Source organism: Pleuronectes platessa, chromosome 6 (assembly GCF_947347685.1).
Source record: "Pleuronectes platessa chromosome 6, fPlePla1.1, whole genome shotgun sequence".
NCBI lineage: Eukaryota > Metazoa > Chordata > Actinopteri > Pleuronectiformes > Pleuronectidae > Pleuronectes > Pleuronectes platessa.
The window spans coordinates 23,373,559-23,391,442 of record NC_070631.1 but is presented as its reverse complement, the minus strand read 5'-3'; the positions used below and the strand labels follow the sequence as shown (position 1 = coordinate 23,391,442).

The 17,884-nt window shown below is 39.6% G+C and overlaps 1 protein-coding gene and 1 long non-coding RNA gene across 2 annotated transcripts in view; one reads left to right on the top strand and one right to left on the bottom strand.

Moving 5' to 3' along the window:
• Positions 1-714, top strand: part of LOC128442263 (copine-8) — a 32,464-nt gene extending 31,750 nt beyond the window's left edge. The window contains exon 6 of the mRNA XM_053424644.1: positions 634-714. Within this exon, the coding sequence (XP_053280619.1) occupies positions 634-714 (81 nt within the window). The remainder of the gene's footprint in view (positions 1-633) is intronic.
• LOC128442265 (uncharacterized) overlaps positions 1-17,884 on the bottom strand; it is an 82,744-nt gene that overhangs the window by 5,864 nt on the left and 58,996 nt on the right. The window lies entirely within an intron of this gene.

Genomic DNA, 17,884 nt, shown 5'->3' with positions numbered 1-17,884 from the left:
TTGGAATCTTTCATCACAGAGCACACTGCTGTGGCTTTGAGATGTGTAAAATTAAGACTGGCTCCATGCCTGCAATTTGGTAGTTTTTAGAATAATAAGTCGATCAACAAGCGGCTGACTTACCAACTCCCGGGCTCGATCTATTTGGGTGAAAGCATTTTTATATAAAAGGTGAAATTAAACCATAAATTTAGTGTTTAATTAAAAATGATACTACAATGACAATAAACTTTAATGGAACTCTAGTAACTCTAATATTACCACCCCAATTGATTTCATATTTGTAGATGCTTCATCTGTTTAACGATAATTTTTATCAATTGAGGCGCAGGAGGCTCAGAATGTGCATAGTTATTTCCTGAGTGGTCACATATCTCAATGGGCTGCTTCCCCTTTGCTTATTTAAAGTCTTGAGGAAAAAGTTAAATTGGAATCTTTCATCACAGAGCACACTGCTGTGGCTTTGAGATGTCTAAAATTAAGAATGGCTCCATGCCTGAATCAAGCGTGGCATTCGTTCTAAATCTGAACTTATGTATTTATGGGTTTTTACCATTAGCCATAGCCTGTTGTGAAACCAGGACTATCTCTTGGCCCCTGTCATACAATTAAATCTATTTTTCCCCCCTGCAGGACTTTCTGGGTCAGACCTTCTGTACCCTTGGAGAAATCATCGGCTCCGCAGGAGGACGACAGGAGAGGACCCTCTCGTAAGTTTGCTAACATCTTGTCTATGGTATGGTTGAGAAACTACTGCAGCTTTTATGCCCCTTTACCAGAAACAGCTGTGATTAGAGGCATTATACTTATGTTGTCTGTCCGTCTGCCCGTCCCATTCTCGCGAACCTTGTATCTTAGGAGCACCTGCCGGGAATTTCGTTACATCTGGCACAAACGTACATTTAGATTCAAAGATGAGCTGCTTAGATTGTTGTCACTGAAGGTCAAAGGTCAATTCAATGTAACCTCACAAAACAATTTTGGGGACTTAACTCTATAATTTATTCATTACGATAGAATGACAATATCAAAATACTGGATTAAATGTTAAATTAAACATTGTATTAAATACTTCATATATTTTGTGAGTCCGGACAGATATGGATGTAAACTGCATTCTCGATGCTTGGCGAAGGCACAACTGTGAGCTGGTAATTCCAGCGTTTTCAGGATTTTAATGATATTCATTAAAGGAACTATTCGCATCAATTATTTCTTCAGCTGGGCAGAATGAATGAGTCCTCCTCTGTCTCTTGCTCCATATTTATTGCTGGATGATGTGGGAATCAACAGTATATGCGCCCTCTCACTAATGCAGTGCTATAGACTCAGCCAGTTTAAATAGCCTCATCTATTATATTGTTTGATCAGAGTGTGAGGGGCCAGATTAGGCTGATGCCTCACTGCAAACTGAGCTCTGGTGGCCAAAGTAGTATTTAGCTTTTATAGGTTATACAAAAGGGACTGAAGCTCGCAAAATTTTTTAGTTGTTAATCACAATGAACAACGAAAAATAGAAACACTTCTGTCACATAGCAAAAGGAAGAACGAGGTCCATTGCTTGCAATCGTAAACCGGTCAGTGAGAAACAGACAGCCCGCCCTGATGGATTTCTCATTCTTGCGGGGGATTTTAACCATGCCAACCCAAAAACCACTTTACCCAAACTCCACCAACATGTTGATTTTCTACCAGAGGAAATAACTAGAGCTGTGAAATGATTAAAATTTTTAATCAAATTAATCACAGGTTTCTATGGATTAATCATGATTAATCACATTACCGATTTTCTCGGAATATTTTTGTGAAAACAAGATTTATGACATTTAACTTTTCTTTTGTGCTGCAACTCAACAGTTCTTCAGCAGTTATCATTGCTTTTCCATATGGAACATTAATATAATCTTCATCCTAAACAATATTCGGGCTCCTTAGCCATTGTGTGGTTGAATAAAACTTTTTTTTTTAAATCAAACAGAAATTATTTGAGCTTCTTAGCCATAGGATGGTTGACATTTTTTATATTTTTTGTCACACAACCATTAACCACACCATGATACAATCTAATGCCTCTAAAGGCCCTCTTAGCTACTCGTTCTTTAGCCAGTTGGTGAGGCAAACTAACTTGTTCAAATTCTCTGACAGTAAAGCTGACCGCTTCTTTTGCACAATGTGTCCGGCGAGTGAGTCTGGTTTGGCGCATTCCACTTGAACGCCCCTCGCCGACCAACACATGCTTCGCGTTGCGGTGGTTAGGCGGGTATTGCTAGGGTGAAACGATAACGTCTTCTTGCAGAGTGTGCATATCACCTTGGTTTTACTGAATGTTCGATCTTTGTTTTTTTGGAACACGATCTTCCCGTCCAGAAGGTCCTCAGGTTCATCAGAATTATCCATGTTGTTTGTTTGTTTGAATGGCAGCTGCCGTCTGACTGCATTATGCCGGGTTCACACCGGACGCGGAAGCGACGCCGAAGCGCAGCGCCAATCCTCTGGCTCCCATCCACTCCCATGTTAAACCGCAGCGCTGAACACACCGGAGGCTGAAGCGTAGCGTTGTGCCGCGGCTGCCTAGCGCCGTGAAGCGATCGTTTCGGCGTCGAGTCTATTTTTTCCGCTTGACGCGAGCGTATCGCGACAGGAAACACACTGAAAAATGATTTTAAACGATATAGATGACATATTTTATATGATATAAATGATCAAATATGCATCCCATACTTTGTATTCACGTTCTGTTGTCTTGGAGTTTTAATTTTACCACTTTTACCAACCACATTATTTAATGTCCCCCTCTGCCCATCCACTACAGCCACACAAGCAGTCATAAAGATAAAAAGAGAGCACGTTAGAGAAGTATAAACCAAAACGAGTCCGTCGATGCAGCTGCGTTGCCTTCCGCGGTTGCAGTCGCGGGACTATTCTGCCTTTACGCCTCGCTTCGGCGTCGCTTCCGCGTCCGGTGTGAACCCGGCGTTAGAGCGGCAACTAGTGCAGAGGCGGCGGAATTGGAAGGTCCTTCTGCGCATGCGTTAAATGCGTTAAAAAAAAAAACCGAATTAATCCTGTAATTTAATCATAACGCGTTATTTTTCACAGCTCTAGAAATAACACAATGGACTTGGTTTTCACCTACAACAAAACAGTATACAGAGCTGCCTCCCTCCCCCACCTCGGCCTCTGGGACCACATAACCGTTATGCTGAAGCCATCATACAGGCCAATGGGGATAGTGAACAAACCAGTACAGAAGAGATGCAGGTGAGGCCGGAAGGTGACACTTCTGCACTTCCGGACTGCTTTAACACCACACACTGGGACATCTTCAAGCAAGCAACCACACACAATCAACACACTTACCTAAAAGAGTACAGAGTACGTGACAGCCTACATTTGCAAATGCATCAAGGATGTCACTTTCACCAAAACCATCACTTTGCGGGCTAACTAGAAGCCTCGGCTGACTGGAGAGGTTCACAGACTGCTGTAGACCTGGATTGGGCCTTTAGAGCCAGTGAGGAAGCAGAGCTGAGAACAGCCAAAGCCAACCTTTCCCGTTGCAGCAGGAAGCCACGTGTTTGTACACCATGAAAATAACCCGGCAATTCAAGGACAGCAGAGACACACAAAGGCCTGTGGAAAGGGATTCAGACCACCACATCCTACCTCTCTATACATTTTAAGGACTTAACTTCTTTGTGAAGTGCCTTGAGATAATGTAGATTATGATTTGCCATTATACCCCAAAATGTAATTGAACCACCCCACCAAATATCAAATCCCCCCATCCACCTACACCACCAGCCAACCCTCCTCCTACCTCCACAGAACAAGAACTGTTACTGAATATTTTCAATGCCAACATGCACCTTTTGTAGTAATTTAATAAATGATTCTATCATACAACTGCTGCTATCTTTAACTGCTATTTACCACATCATGTGGATGTACATTACATTACTTCCCATATATTTTTGCATTCTCTTTCCATTTTTGGATGAACTACTCTTATGCTATCCAGCTTGTATCTTATGAATGCATCGTATCTCGTACTGTCTACTATGTTCTGAGTACTTAATATGTTGCGCATTTATATGTTCTGTCTACTTTATCAAGGATTAGAGAGAACAACTTTTCAATTCTGTCTATGATCTGTACTTATGGCAGAAGTGACAATAAAGTTTGACTTTGACATTTAAATGTCCTCAAGTTTCACTAATATACGACTTCAATGACAAATTATTGTGCATTTTAAATTTAAATTTATAGATTCAATCTCCAATGGAACAGGAGGACAGATGGACGATATTTTGCAACATTTTATTTTTTAGCAGTTTTCCTGAACAGTTTCAGCTGTGGCTCTGTCTTCCTCTAAAATGTCACAGATGGAGGTGACATGTGCTCCGCCAGGTGGTCACCTCTGACATTCTAAGGAGAGCTAAAGCTGATTCAGTCAGGGTAACTAAAAAAGCCAGGAATAGTTCCCAAAGTATCTTAGACATCCTTGAGATTGGCTACATTGTGCTCTCTTTAAAGGGATTGTTTACTGAAAATGAAACTTCACTCATTATCTAATCACCAATATGCAGATGTAGTGGTGGGAGAAGTGTTTGAGTCCACAAAACACAGGGGTAAACAGCGTTGCAGCCAAATCCAATCCAATTTAAGTAAATGGTGACCACATTCTCAAACGTAAAAAAAAAAAGAATACATATATTACCTCCATACTTCTCCTGTGGTGTCATTTACACTATGATTTTGTCCTAAATGTCCTCTGTGATCCATGTGCAAACACGGCTGCAGAGGACGATATCAGATTTTCATATTGGTAAGTAGATAATTAGTTAATTTTCATTTTTGGGTGGACTATCCCTTTAGGCTGCAGCTAATTGTTATTTTCATATTGATAATTTTTCTGTTAATGTACTTAATTATTTGGGGAAATGGGAATGTATCATCAATGTGTTCCCCCCAACCAGTAGTCCGAAGCACAAAGACATACTGTTGCAAACTTTCTAACTCAAGTTATTTTTCAGTTTCCATTCTCGTTATACTTTCACCACAAATTCAGTTTGCTCTCCAATTTTGCTAGTTTGCTAATTTGCAATCAGAAAAGTACCTATGGCGTTGCTCATGGAGGTTTAGCTCGACGAAGAGCAAAAGCTTTGCCTATGAACAAATCCTTGTGTAATTTAAACACCAGTCTGTCCATGGCAAGTTTTTCTGGGTTTTAGTTTTCATATGAGTCACTATCACTGACTTCAACTGGACTTTGGGATGAGTCAGGTCAACTAGGGGCCAGTTTATGGCCCTTGCATCCGTCCCCTGCCAGTAGCACTATTGACATGTTTTAGAAAGCTTATCATGCTCAGACAGACCAAACAATCAGCCGGCTGTAGTTTGCTTTCAGCCTGTATGCCACAGAGCTGGGTGAGGGAGGGGTGAAGAGAAAAACAAAGGGAGTAGAGAGTGAGAGAACAACGAAGTATTTGGGCATAATTTGAATATAAAGTGAAAGTGATGAAAATATACGCAAATATAAATGTAGCCCAAAGTCTGTTTCAAAATAAAATAAATTATAGATTTAGTTTCGGATAGTTTGTTGGGTTAAAAAGCAGTCGCACGAAGCAATCACGAATCAGACGTACACACACACATTTTGGCTATATGAAAGAGATTAATAGATTTACGTCCTCCTTTTTTGATTAAATGGACTCTCAAAGACAAGACAATTACTCACACTCATCACAAACCTGCCAAAGGATCTACGGGATTAATCATATCTTCAATGTATCCAGTAATGGATTTCACCTTGAGAAGAAAAATGTTAAAAGTGTCATAAGTAAAAGATTACATACAATAAGACCCCTTTCTGAAGGATTGTCATAATGAATCATTCTGTGATTAATCGGGGACAAAGGAGCTTAAAGACACTGACAAGGGGGATTCTCAAACACTGTCCAGTTAACAGCCTGATCTATCCACCAATATGAGGTATGACCGTAGGAAACCACCTTGGAATTTTAATATTAGTTTGAACAAGTGAATGTGCAAGTCCAAATGATATATAACTTTTTAAATCAAAATGTAACTTTTGAAGCCACTAAGCTAAATTATCCACTTGAACTGGATGTTACAGTATTCTTTGTATTTATCGGTTAATATTTGTTTTATTACATTCAAGTACTTGCCATCAGATATACCTTGGAAGGTTATTTACTTATTAACTTACCAGTAACTGGAAAGGGCAGTCAGTCATTGACAATTCTAAATGAATTTTGTCGATCACTGAGGCCATGTAGCATTTAAAAAGCACTGTACTCCAAACAAAACGTTTTCAAACTAACAAGATTCTTAGCTAGCTTGCAGTCTTATTCTTCACTGCTCGTGCTGGGGCAGTCTAGTGTTGCTTGACAGCTGACATGTGTTCGCGCATTATTGTGCACACATTGCTCAAGTGAATGTAAAAACTGCACATATTCAAATCTAATAAAAACAAGAAGGACATCATACTTAACTTGGCGACTGCAGAATAAGCTATAGACACATTGACATATCACATTATATATTATACGTTTTTTTTTAACATTTTTTTATTTGCTCAACCTGTTGATATTAGGTAACATGAGCATTCATTTGTAGATGGTTTTCTTCCCACCTGGCAATATAACGTATTCACCCTCAGCTCTGAGCTCTCTGTTTTGGTCTCCACCAACTCCTGGGGCTTGTACTATAAAATACCCTAGGTAGGTTTTTGTTGTCCATGCAATACAAATTGTAAATAAGCTGATTACTTTTATCAAGGTTATTATTTTTGTTCTTTCTCTGATCATGAATAAACTGTTGTTTATATGTTAAGTAGATAAGAAAAAGTGAATGGGTTGTCAGAGTGTTTTGGCCGTTAAAGAAGCGAGGAGAGAGGCAGTAAATGTGTGAGGCTTAGGTTTTTATATCTCATGTTGTTCTGATTTGCACTGATATGATAAGAAGGTAAAGGCATCAACACTGTCATGAATCAGGTCAGAATCAAAGGATCTCTGTTGAATTCAAAAGAAGCTATAATAGTCGTCGAGCCACCTCAATCAAAGGATTGGACCGAACTACAGATTGAGTCAGCTAATTCTCATTATTTTGAGTGTTGCCTCTCACATAAAAATAATCTCTTGATTCTTAGTTAATCTAAAAATATTGATTGGTGCAGCTTTATAAATATACCTCAGAAATCTCATAGCACCAGTGCTCCTTTTCTGCTCTGCAGAAATGAACCATGGCAAATATCAAACTGAAGCTTTGGAGATTTCCCAAAATCCCAACACTCATTTTTGTTTTTTTATCTTAATCATGCAATACCTAAGAAGATATTTAAATACCTGGGACAAAAATACCCGGTGGCCTCGTTTCCCTTTAGAGACAGATGTTTTGATTTAAAAAATAAAAATAAAATGCTGATACAAGCTGCTGGGAGGCAACCAATACAGCTGAGATATGTAACTGTCACATTATTCCCTAATTTTGTCCTGATGCACCTCCTGTCCGTGGCTTTTTCACAATAACACCTAGTTCCCCTAAACCGTCCTTCGCCTCGCCACCGCAAGCAGAGGGACCTGGCTCTTGACAGCCGGCAAGAGCGAAAAAGTGAAATGAAAAGAACGGAAAGGACTGACAATACAAGAAGAGACAAAAATGAAAAGGACAAAACCAACAGAACGCAATCACTATTCCTCCCATACGGTCAGTGTCTCTGATGGCTTCCTGCAGGGAATAGACATCTGTCTGGAGCCTCTGATAGATCAGACAGAGCAAAGCCCAGGGGGAGAAACAAGGGAGGGGAGGGGTAGAAAGGGAGGTAAAAGGGGAGATGAAAAATAAAAGAGAGGTTCGTGAAGGGTGACAGACAAACTCTGCAGAGTAGGGATGAGTTGGGGAAGACAGGGAACATTATTCTCCAAAAGGAAATGGATGAAATGCATTGTATGAAGGATATACAAAAGAGAGGAGAAGAGAGAAAGTTGGGTTGAAGGAATTTGTGCGCTTCAAAAAGGAAGAGAATGTACAGTGTAGGAAATTTTATTGCACAAAACAGGGAGAGACAGAAAGAGAAGAAACGGTTGTGTGCTGTCATTTAGGAGACTCTGCAAAGTGCACACAAGGAACAAGACAAGAACACAAAAATTCTTGGATAAAGACAAAATTGGCCCAGTATATAAAACAAACTGTACAATGGTGTATAGATTTTTCTCCTGTGTTCGCTCTCATCAAACACACACCAATACCGAGAGAGTCCAGGGCCTATATGGCTGTGGTAGCCTCCTCGTGTTGGTGGGTGTACATTTTTATAGGTCAACAGTTTTAAAAACGGGCCTCACGCTGCGTGGCAAACGAAGCACTCCTTTCCACTTACCTGCGTTGCTATGGTAACCGAGGGGGCTACTTGCCGAGGCGGTAAAAGTACAACAATGATCCAGAATATACCCTTTCAAAAACATAAATGGGGAGCTCAGCAGGATGCATTATATGGGCTCCCATGCTGAAGGACTACACACCAGAGGTATTTTTTTTACCAACATTCATGCTCGTCCAGAGAAACTATCTGTGGTGTGTATACACACACATACTATATAATGTATGGTTTCCTTTATCTAGGAAACTGACCATGAGCTAAAACTAACCATGAGCAAACAAGAAAAATACAAAACAGACAAATCACCCTTTTGTAGATGTAATGTGAAAATGAGGCCAATATAATAACAATCCCACAGGCTGCCAGTCACCCAGATGTAGATTGATTAGGTGGATGGTGAACTAAATACGATGTCTGCCGGGAGGGTTGTGCTGGAGGGACTATACCTATGTGGATTCGGCTGCAAGATACTGGTCAGTGTGTTGGTGCAGGGTGTCAGAGGGCAGGGTGTGTAATTGGGGGCAGAGTGGGATGTGATCTGTGGGATGGTGTCATTCACACATTAAACACGTACACATACATAGAGTAACACAAACGTCTCTCTGTCTGTATGTGCTTGGTTACACTACAAATGTAGTTTTTTTTATACCAAATATTTTGTATATTATAATGTCGGAATGTGTCTACATATTTAAATTACTTCAATAATAACTTACACAAACTAAGTTGGTTGTAAGACATATTTATTTTATTACTGCATGTTCAATTGTTTCCTATAAAATAACTTAATTAATATAAAGAATACACAATTACAATATATTCTCAGTGTGTGGTAGGCTTCATAATGATCTGGACTTTCACACACTGACAGAAAGAAATTATAGAATTGCAATTTAAACTTATCTAATAACTGATATTATAATTATATGATTATGAGCTTCAGTTCAGTTTGCAGGTGTTGCTTCTTTATTATTGCGCATGTATAAAAACAGTGGTATAACTATTATTTACTCCTTAATATCTATTATTATTACTCAAATAATATATATAATAATATCAATAAATATTTGCCCTAACACTGTTGTTACTGGCCCAGGGAAGTGCAGTGCTGCGTTTGATGCCATTAATTCCTCCACAGCCTCATTATCTCAGTCTCTTGATAATAAGAATATATACAGCCTAGTTCCATAAGAAAGACTTGTGAACTTAGAGACAAGAAAGTCCAGTAAATCGGAATAACAGTAGAAACAGAAACCCTTAATAAACAACACTCTGATCGACAGAGCAAATTAATCTCAGTCGTTTAAAAAAAAAACTAATTTCTATGTTTTCCCGGGTTGGTTGGACGACCTGTCTCCTCACAAGCTGTGGTTGGGGAGATGGGCCTCTTCTCGGCTCCTTGTACTAGAAAAACGTGAATTAAAACCGCAGCACTATTGTCTAGCTCATCTTCATCATCACAGTCTTAAATAAACCTTGACTGCTGCAGTGGATGCCTGCGGCTGGTGGTCAATCTCACTGTTCTTTCCCTGTGATTCATGAATTAGAGACTGAAAACTTCTTCTAGGGAAGTTTCTCCCTCCTCACTTTTTAAGTAGATAAGAGGTATGCTCTCAGAATACGAAAAGCTATACTTCATCGACGAGTCACCATTCAGGAGTCGGCACCCCTCAAGCTAAACGCTTGTGGCATTGTCGAACTGTGTCTAACCCTTTACCCCCCCCCCCCCCCCCCCCCCACACACACACACCTTACTCTCATGAGTAATTGGCCTTTCGAATCAGCTCTCATCAGCCCTACCATTGCGCATGACACATTGGGGATGACCCATTGTAAGAATCAGATCTGTTCTGAGTTTACCTTCAGCCACGAACATTAGAGGTCATGTTCAAATTAATTCAAAATTAAAGCATTCAGCTCACATAGCAGATATGAATACCCAGTTACAAAACAGTCCCTGAATGCAGCTTGTATTCTAACCCATGCCCATGAAAAACTGCTCCTCCTGTCAAAACCCCACAAATGAATGTGTTTTAATTATTGCACAGAATATTAATTGTTGAGAGTTCAGGGAGTGGATTGGATCTGCAACCACACATTTCTAGCACATCCTGTGGAGTACCTCAGGACACACAATGGCAATGATTTCCCAGATAACAAACTCTAGACATTTTGCCCTGAAACTACAAGACAACATCACATTCACCCCGGGCATATAAAACCAGTATTCAGCTGTCAGCAGTGTGGACAGTATGAACAGATATGCCACTGAAAGTAGCATTGGTAATAATAGCATAGTTGTATTAATACTATCCATACACGTGTAAGCTAATGTTAATCATGGTTCTTGGTGTTTTCTGGAAATGTATGCACGGCGCAACAATGATCAATATTTCTGATTCTGTCCCTCTCCACTGCCTCTGCCCTCTCTTTGATGGTCTTCTATGCCAACATGAAGCTAGTGGTTTGAAGCTAGTGGTTCGAATCGCTCAACACCACTGAAGAACAACTGTGGCTGTTAGAGCAACCGTCCTTAAATTACATTTAAATATAACTCAATAACTGTGACCAGATTATATTTTCTGTTTACATAATGAGGAAATACTCTTTTCACTCCGCCAAGGGTGTTTATTTTGTCCTCTGTCTGTTTGCTTGTTTGGCTGATTTGTTTATACACAAGGTTACAAAGGAACAACTGAATGAATGACCTTGGTGGAAGGATGTGGTAGAAACCATCACATTGTTGTGTGGATCCAGGATGGGTGCATATCAAGGACATTTTTTTTCTATTTTCATTAACATTGCTAGATGGGCATTGATCAACATTTTCTTTTTTCGAAAGGAATAATTCATGGATCTTGATGAATGAATCAGGCACATTAAGGGCACATTAAGGGGACTATCTATGTTTGAAATTTGTTGTGGCCTGAATTAATTTGAGACAGGTGGGCCTAAGCAGAGGAATGAGCTCTATACTGAGCTCCATTGTTTGTTGGTTTGCATGTTTGGTTTTAAGCTAGAATGTTACGAATTATTACGAAACCTGGAGATATTTGGTGGGAATTATGATTTTTTTTTTCAGTTTCGTTAACGGTGCATGTATGACATTTTTTCCTTGACTTCTCAGATAACAGTTCATGGAGCATGCAAAAATCAGTCATGGTCAGTGGAGTGATTTAAATATAATTTGTTGCAGGTCCAAATGTTGAATTTAAATGTGGTTTCATTAGGAAACTTTTAGGCCTCGGTGGACGTGCTGTATATGCACTCTATTCTTGTGATATGATGCTATTGGCTAGTTGCAATCCACACAAACCACCTCCTGCCAACTCTGCTTCTGTCCATAAATATAGTGTTGGATTCATAAATTCTGAAAGTCAGCTAGTGATCACTTTTCCTTCTGCTGCTGCAGTTATATAATAATACTGAGAAGACCGAAATTGTTTCTAGTTTCAGTTTTGACTGGTGAGACGTAAACAGTTGGATATGAAGTACGAGCTGTCGCCGGCCGGTAGGATGGTTAAGATGAGAGATGCATATGTAAGTCCTTGTTTCTCATCAAATTGTGTTGTTCAGGTGAAAACAAGGTGTGCTAATGTTAAATTATAAGTTGAGTTCGTTTGACTTTATTCTTTAACCTCTTATCCGACACCAGTAGGTTTGATTTTAAGACAATTAAGCTCAAGAAGACGATCAATAAAACCTGTGCTTTTATTTTACACACACACACACACACACACACACACACACACACACACACACACACACACACAGAGACATATACATCCGTCGGCACTTTCTGTCCAGTGAGGTCTATGTCCTGCAGAATCATATCGTCACTCTGCCATCTGGTGTGGTGGTCCACATCTTATCTGGCCTGTTCTGCTATGACAGGCACCAAGACAAAACACCGATCTGCTGCTGTTCTCCTTCTGAAGAATCAAATATGAGACCATTAATCTAGCCTCACAAAAAGTATTGTTGGACCTCTATTACACCTCTGTTGATTCACTGACTACCCGCATCACCTTTTTCAATTCATTGAAAATGTTTTTAGATAAAACAGAGACAATGAAACCATTCTTTGTTCTTTGGTCCAACTTTCTGATTACAAAAATCTGCCTCAGAGCAGATGAATCAACACAGATTTACAATGGTTCATTCTCCAACTGGCAAGAGTTAGCGGTTACCTTATCTCCTAAAACAAGGTTGTGTTTGTAAATGGCTCTGTTTGAGCAAGCAGAAATTAGCTTTGAGCTAGTTTCATGCTTGCCAGCTTTGAGCATCTTGGCAAATAATGTGACAGTGTTGTTGTGTTGCAGTCACTGATACAGACAACACCTCTATTTTGTGAGCTACACCACTTGTTGGAATAACAAAAGGATTCACTGTGGTGAGATGAGATAATCATCACAGAGTGATGAGAACAGCTTTTCCGTGTTGGTTGTCTCACACATTTGGCTGTTTCATTCAGAATTCCTCTTTTTATTTAGGATTTTTTTCATGTGAAAGATATCAAGAAACACTCTTGCACTGTACTCTGTGATTCTTTGTTTAGATAGTCTCTTTTCTACTGGGCCTGTACTAAACCTTCCTGTTTGTAAGGCTCCGTTCTCTTGTCTGTGTTAAAGCAGTCTATGGTGCAGAAGGAGATTAGAAAAGTTTGTGTTCTTTCTACATGAGTTATCACAAACTGCTTAAATTTTTGTATACATTACATGTTACATTTTCAGGGTTCTGCTAAGCAGTTGACACAGTGTTCAGACCCTATGGTTCAGACCCAAGTTCACAACTTTTCAAAATAAAAGCTATGCTATTCCGTGCAGTTTAAATCAATACGGCAACGAAACAAACTTTATACTTTTACCTTGGAGCCAACTTGGTAAAAAGGAAGTGATTCTGTTCCTGCCATGATCAACCGTGAATGTGAAATAAATAATGATAAAAATAATCGAATTATCAAGATGTTGATCCACGTTTACCTGTAGCCGCTGTAGTTTATTGGAGAACATAGAAGATATGTTCAACTACAGAGCGACAAGCCTGTTTATTTAATTTGTATTCCTTTTGAAAATATGGCATGTCCACATTGCACCAAACTGGGCAATTTACAATACACATCAAAGACAGAGAGACATTTGTGGAATTAGTAGGTAGATACTTAATTCTATATTTATAATGCCCTATTTTTCTTTTTCTACATTATCATAAAACATCTATGAAAGAAAAAAGTTAATAAACAAATAAATTTCACAAATAATGGTAGAAACAGCAACACCAAGTTACAATCATGTCAGTGACTATGAACTAAAGAACTACCTAAAGTCTTTGTTAGTTGATGCCAGTTAAAAGTCAATTAGTCCTAGCTGTAGCCGTCCTCTGGGATCCTCTTGTTCTGTATCATCAGTACTGGGAATTCATCGAACACCTATCATGGAGACTGTAATTTCTCTACCCCCTTCATGCAGAGATATTTTTCTCTCCCTCCCTCCACACTCCAAACTCTAGTCCTCTAATATATGATGTATTTGCAGTGTTTTCCAGTAATTATGTAGACTGTGGTAGCCCACCATATTCTACCTTGTCACAGTTTTATAATGAACCAACTCTTTTACACTTCTCATGATAATATAAGACCTCTCTACCTTGGTGTTTGCAGCAATATTTGTAGCGCTATTTGCCACATTCTCTTGCAACCGCTAACGACCTCTATGGTGCATAATGTTTTCACCGTCCACGCAGACAGCCAGACCACATACAGTAGTTTTAGCTGCAGTTGTGGCATCAATGTAGTTCTTTCTCATATGTGAGAAATTATCTTTCACTCTTAGGTCTCTTTCTGTGTAAATGTTACTCTGGATCTGTTGTGCGTGAGGGTGACCTTCATGGATGTGGACCCCCATTACAGCCATAGATTGAATAAAATCTACGGGACACCCTGTTGTCCATTTGGGCTTTTGTGTATGTGGCGGGATGTACGGGGTGTTTGTGTTTGTGCCTGTGCCAACAACACACACCGAGGAGAGTGTGGGCCACAACAACCACACAGTCCTTGTCTCATGTCACCGAGGTTCACACAGGTTTCCAAGTCCAGAATGTCCCTCAGGTCCTAGCCAGTCACCAGACGAGGACCTTTTTTATGTGCATGTGTAAGTGTCCCATTTAAAAAGCCTCTGTCAGCAAGTAAACCATTAACTCTGCAGACATGTACTCTGCACATGAGATTATGACGCATGTCCCGGCAGATTCAGTCTGACACGCAGAAGGTAACACAAGGATGTCACATAAGGTCATGTGCCCCCCCCCCCTGGCTTGTCCGTGCCTGCCTGTCGCTGCTCGTTGACACCAGGCACGTAACACAGAGGAGCTGAATCTATGTGTGGTGACTGCTGTGAGGTTCACTCAGATAGAGACTGACAAGCTCTTTGGACACACCTGGCTTCATTTAACTCGCATGTCTTTGTTTGTAAGGCTAAATTAATGAGTTCAACTTGTTCAGGTGTTTATTTACAATACAGGATAATTGTGTGTCAACCCAGGTGATGCACCAAACCTGTATTTTTAATAGTCAAGATATGTTGAAGATGAAAATTAAGTAGTTTATAAGTGAGTGAGAATTGATCAACACTAGGCCCTATATCACTAGTAAAGAATATATCATATTTTGAGACAATTGTTGTTAAATTATGAGAAGAAAGCCATAATATAAAATTAATATTTTCATATTTTAATCAGGCTAAATTCCTAATTTAACAAGAAAAATGTTTAAATTCAATGACAAAAAACTCACATGGAGAATAAAAAAAAAATCTTTGAATCTGAACCCAAGATCTTGATGAACAAGCCTCTTATTGTTTGTTAATAAGCTAAGAAACCTCTTTGAATACCACACAGTTCACAGTAGACACTACCAAACATTTCCACCTCCAAGTCTCAGTGGTTGTTTATTTTCTAATGTGTGAAACGTAAGCAACAGTAGCCTCTCACATTAATCATTACAACCCAGGTGACAGGCGGATCTCCTGATAATCTCCGTCTAGAATGACATAGATAGTTCACTCATGAAAATTCACAAATTTAACTTTCATTTGACTTTTTTTTAAATCTAATTTATTTCCCCCCAAGTGGCTTTAAGATCTGTTGCAGTCGATGTAGACTGTGTACACTCTGGAGTATTTTATTTCTGTTTTTAACCAATGACAGGAGGCATACCAGTATATCTGTCATTTCATTGGTTATAAAATGTTTTCTCTTCCTGTTTTGATGACCTGTGAGCTACCACACTGTTTGCAACCAAAATGTCAACTGGCAGAGGACATTTAGACTTTTTGGTGTGAACCCACCCTAAGACTGAAACAGAAGACAGTGTAAGCCATGTAACACAAGGTAATATTGTATTTCTACATATGGATAATAATGTTAAACTATCTAGAAAGGTTTGGATCATATTTGCTATCCTTCTATTAAAAGAAAAACATTATGCCATTCATACCATGTATTTATATTCATTTATGTGTGTGTATCTGTATATGTGTGTGTGTGTATATATACATAATGCATATGTGTATATAGGGCAGTATAGGGTCTAGTATTAAGATTGTTTTAATAAGTAACCAGAAAAATATATAACAAAAAAAGAAACATCACCGCTCACATGTGTGCTGGCACGCTCTGAACTTTTCAAATGGCAGCTATGACCTCAAGGTTAACTAGCATTCTTTCACGAGTCTACACATCATGTCTCTTCATTAAAAGCCAGGGCACATCGTGTAATAGCCCACAGCCGGCTCACTTTTACGGCAGGTTGTGGTACATCAACACATACCGTATTGTTTCTTTGTGCAGATACAAGTCAGGCTCACAGCGATGAAAACACAACACTGGCTTCTTGGAAGCACAGCTCTGACAGAGTGCTCCCAGGCCTCAGATACATCTTGTGATGAGTAACAGAATAGACTAACTGGTTGTTATATGTCACAGAGGAGCAGAATGTCATTAATATTCTGTCAGTGAGCAGTCGAGGATCGGACAGATAGTCCAGACCCGAGGCAGCTATTGTTTCCAGTGGGCTATAGCTGGTGGCTGTGCAGTTGGACACATTGTGTAAATAAATTCATAAATAATTCCCTCCCTGTAGCTGCTGCTGCAGCTGGCAGGCGGCATGAGCAAGACAATCCATCGACTTTGAACATACGTCATGGTAGGCTGTGTCTGTATGAGACAAGGCGAGTGGCTAACGTGCTCTCTCGTTGTATTAACTTTATTTCATTATTCTTTCTTCCTTATTTGCTTCTTTTCTCTGTGTGGTTAAATCAATGTTTCTTACATGATTACTTTGTTTTTATTTTCCTCTGATCTTCTGTCAGCTGTTTTGCTCGTTCGCCGTGGTCTACGATATGAAAGCTAACTAAATCTGTGTCAGTGGTCCATTGATGGGAGTCGTTATTCTTCATTCTGTTTTATGGGGACATTGAAGTGGGACACAGCTGAAATATTTAGGTTCAGTTGAAGGCAGCTTTGCCTCCTGGCTTTGGCTCAGGCCGCGTGTTTCCAAACAGATGAATTTGGACACCACTGTTGTACAGGGCGACAGATGAAAACTTAAGTCCCTCCAGAAAAGCCCACAAAGGGCAGTCATTAAGAGAACGAGTACATCTAATTAAAACTGAAAAAAAAAGAGTTTGGGTGGCATCTTCAGAACGATTTTATTATGATGTGTGTGTGTGTGTGTGTGTGTGTGTGTGTGTGTGTGTGTGTGTGTGTGTGTGTGTGTGTGTGTGTGTGTGTGTGTGTGTGTGTGTGTGTGTGTGTGTGTGTGTGTGTGTGTGTGTGTGTGTGTGTGTGTGTGTGTGTGTGTGTGTGTGTGTGTGTGTGAGACTTCTATATGAACATAGCCTTCCTTGACAAGTTGACCAAATACCAGCCCATTGCTGCTAAAATGAGAGACCTAGGCTATACATGTAAGCTGGTAATATTGATATTTGGAAGTCTGGGGCATGTCCATAAGCTTTCGGTCAGTGGACTACGACTGGCAGGACTTAGTAAAACACAATCTAAACAACTAGCAAAGTTCTGCTCTGTATCAGCTGCTATAGATAGTCTTGCTGTTTGGCGTAGGAGATGCTTCTTGTACCCATGAGTCACTAAGCTGTATTCAACCTCTGAGAAATGTTTGAATCCTTTTTGTATGAATATGATGTGTGTGTGTGTGTGTGTGTGTGTGTGTGTGTGTGTGTGTGTGTGTGTGTGTGAGAATGAAAAGTCTTCATATCAAGGTCCAAACACATTGTGCCACACAATGCAGTGCAGCCGTCACTGGAGCTGTCAAATGTAGAAACAAGGGATGTCTCTCAGCTTTTCAAAAGCAAAAATAGTCGTAATTTCTCTGTTTTTCAGATTCACTCTTAAGACATTGTTCTCATTCAATAAAACCAATTATGATGGAAAACATACAACAAATGATTAAGAACTGTATTTGGTTGG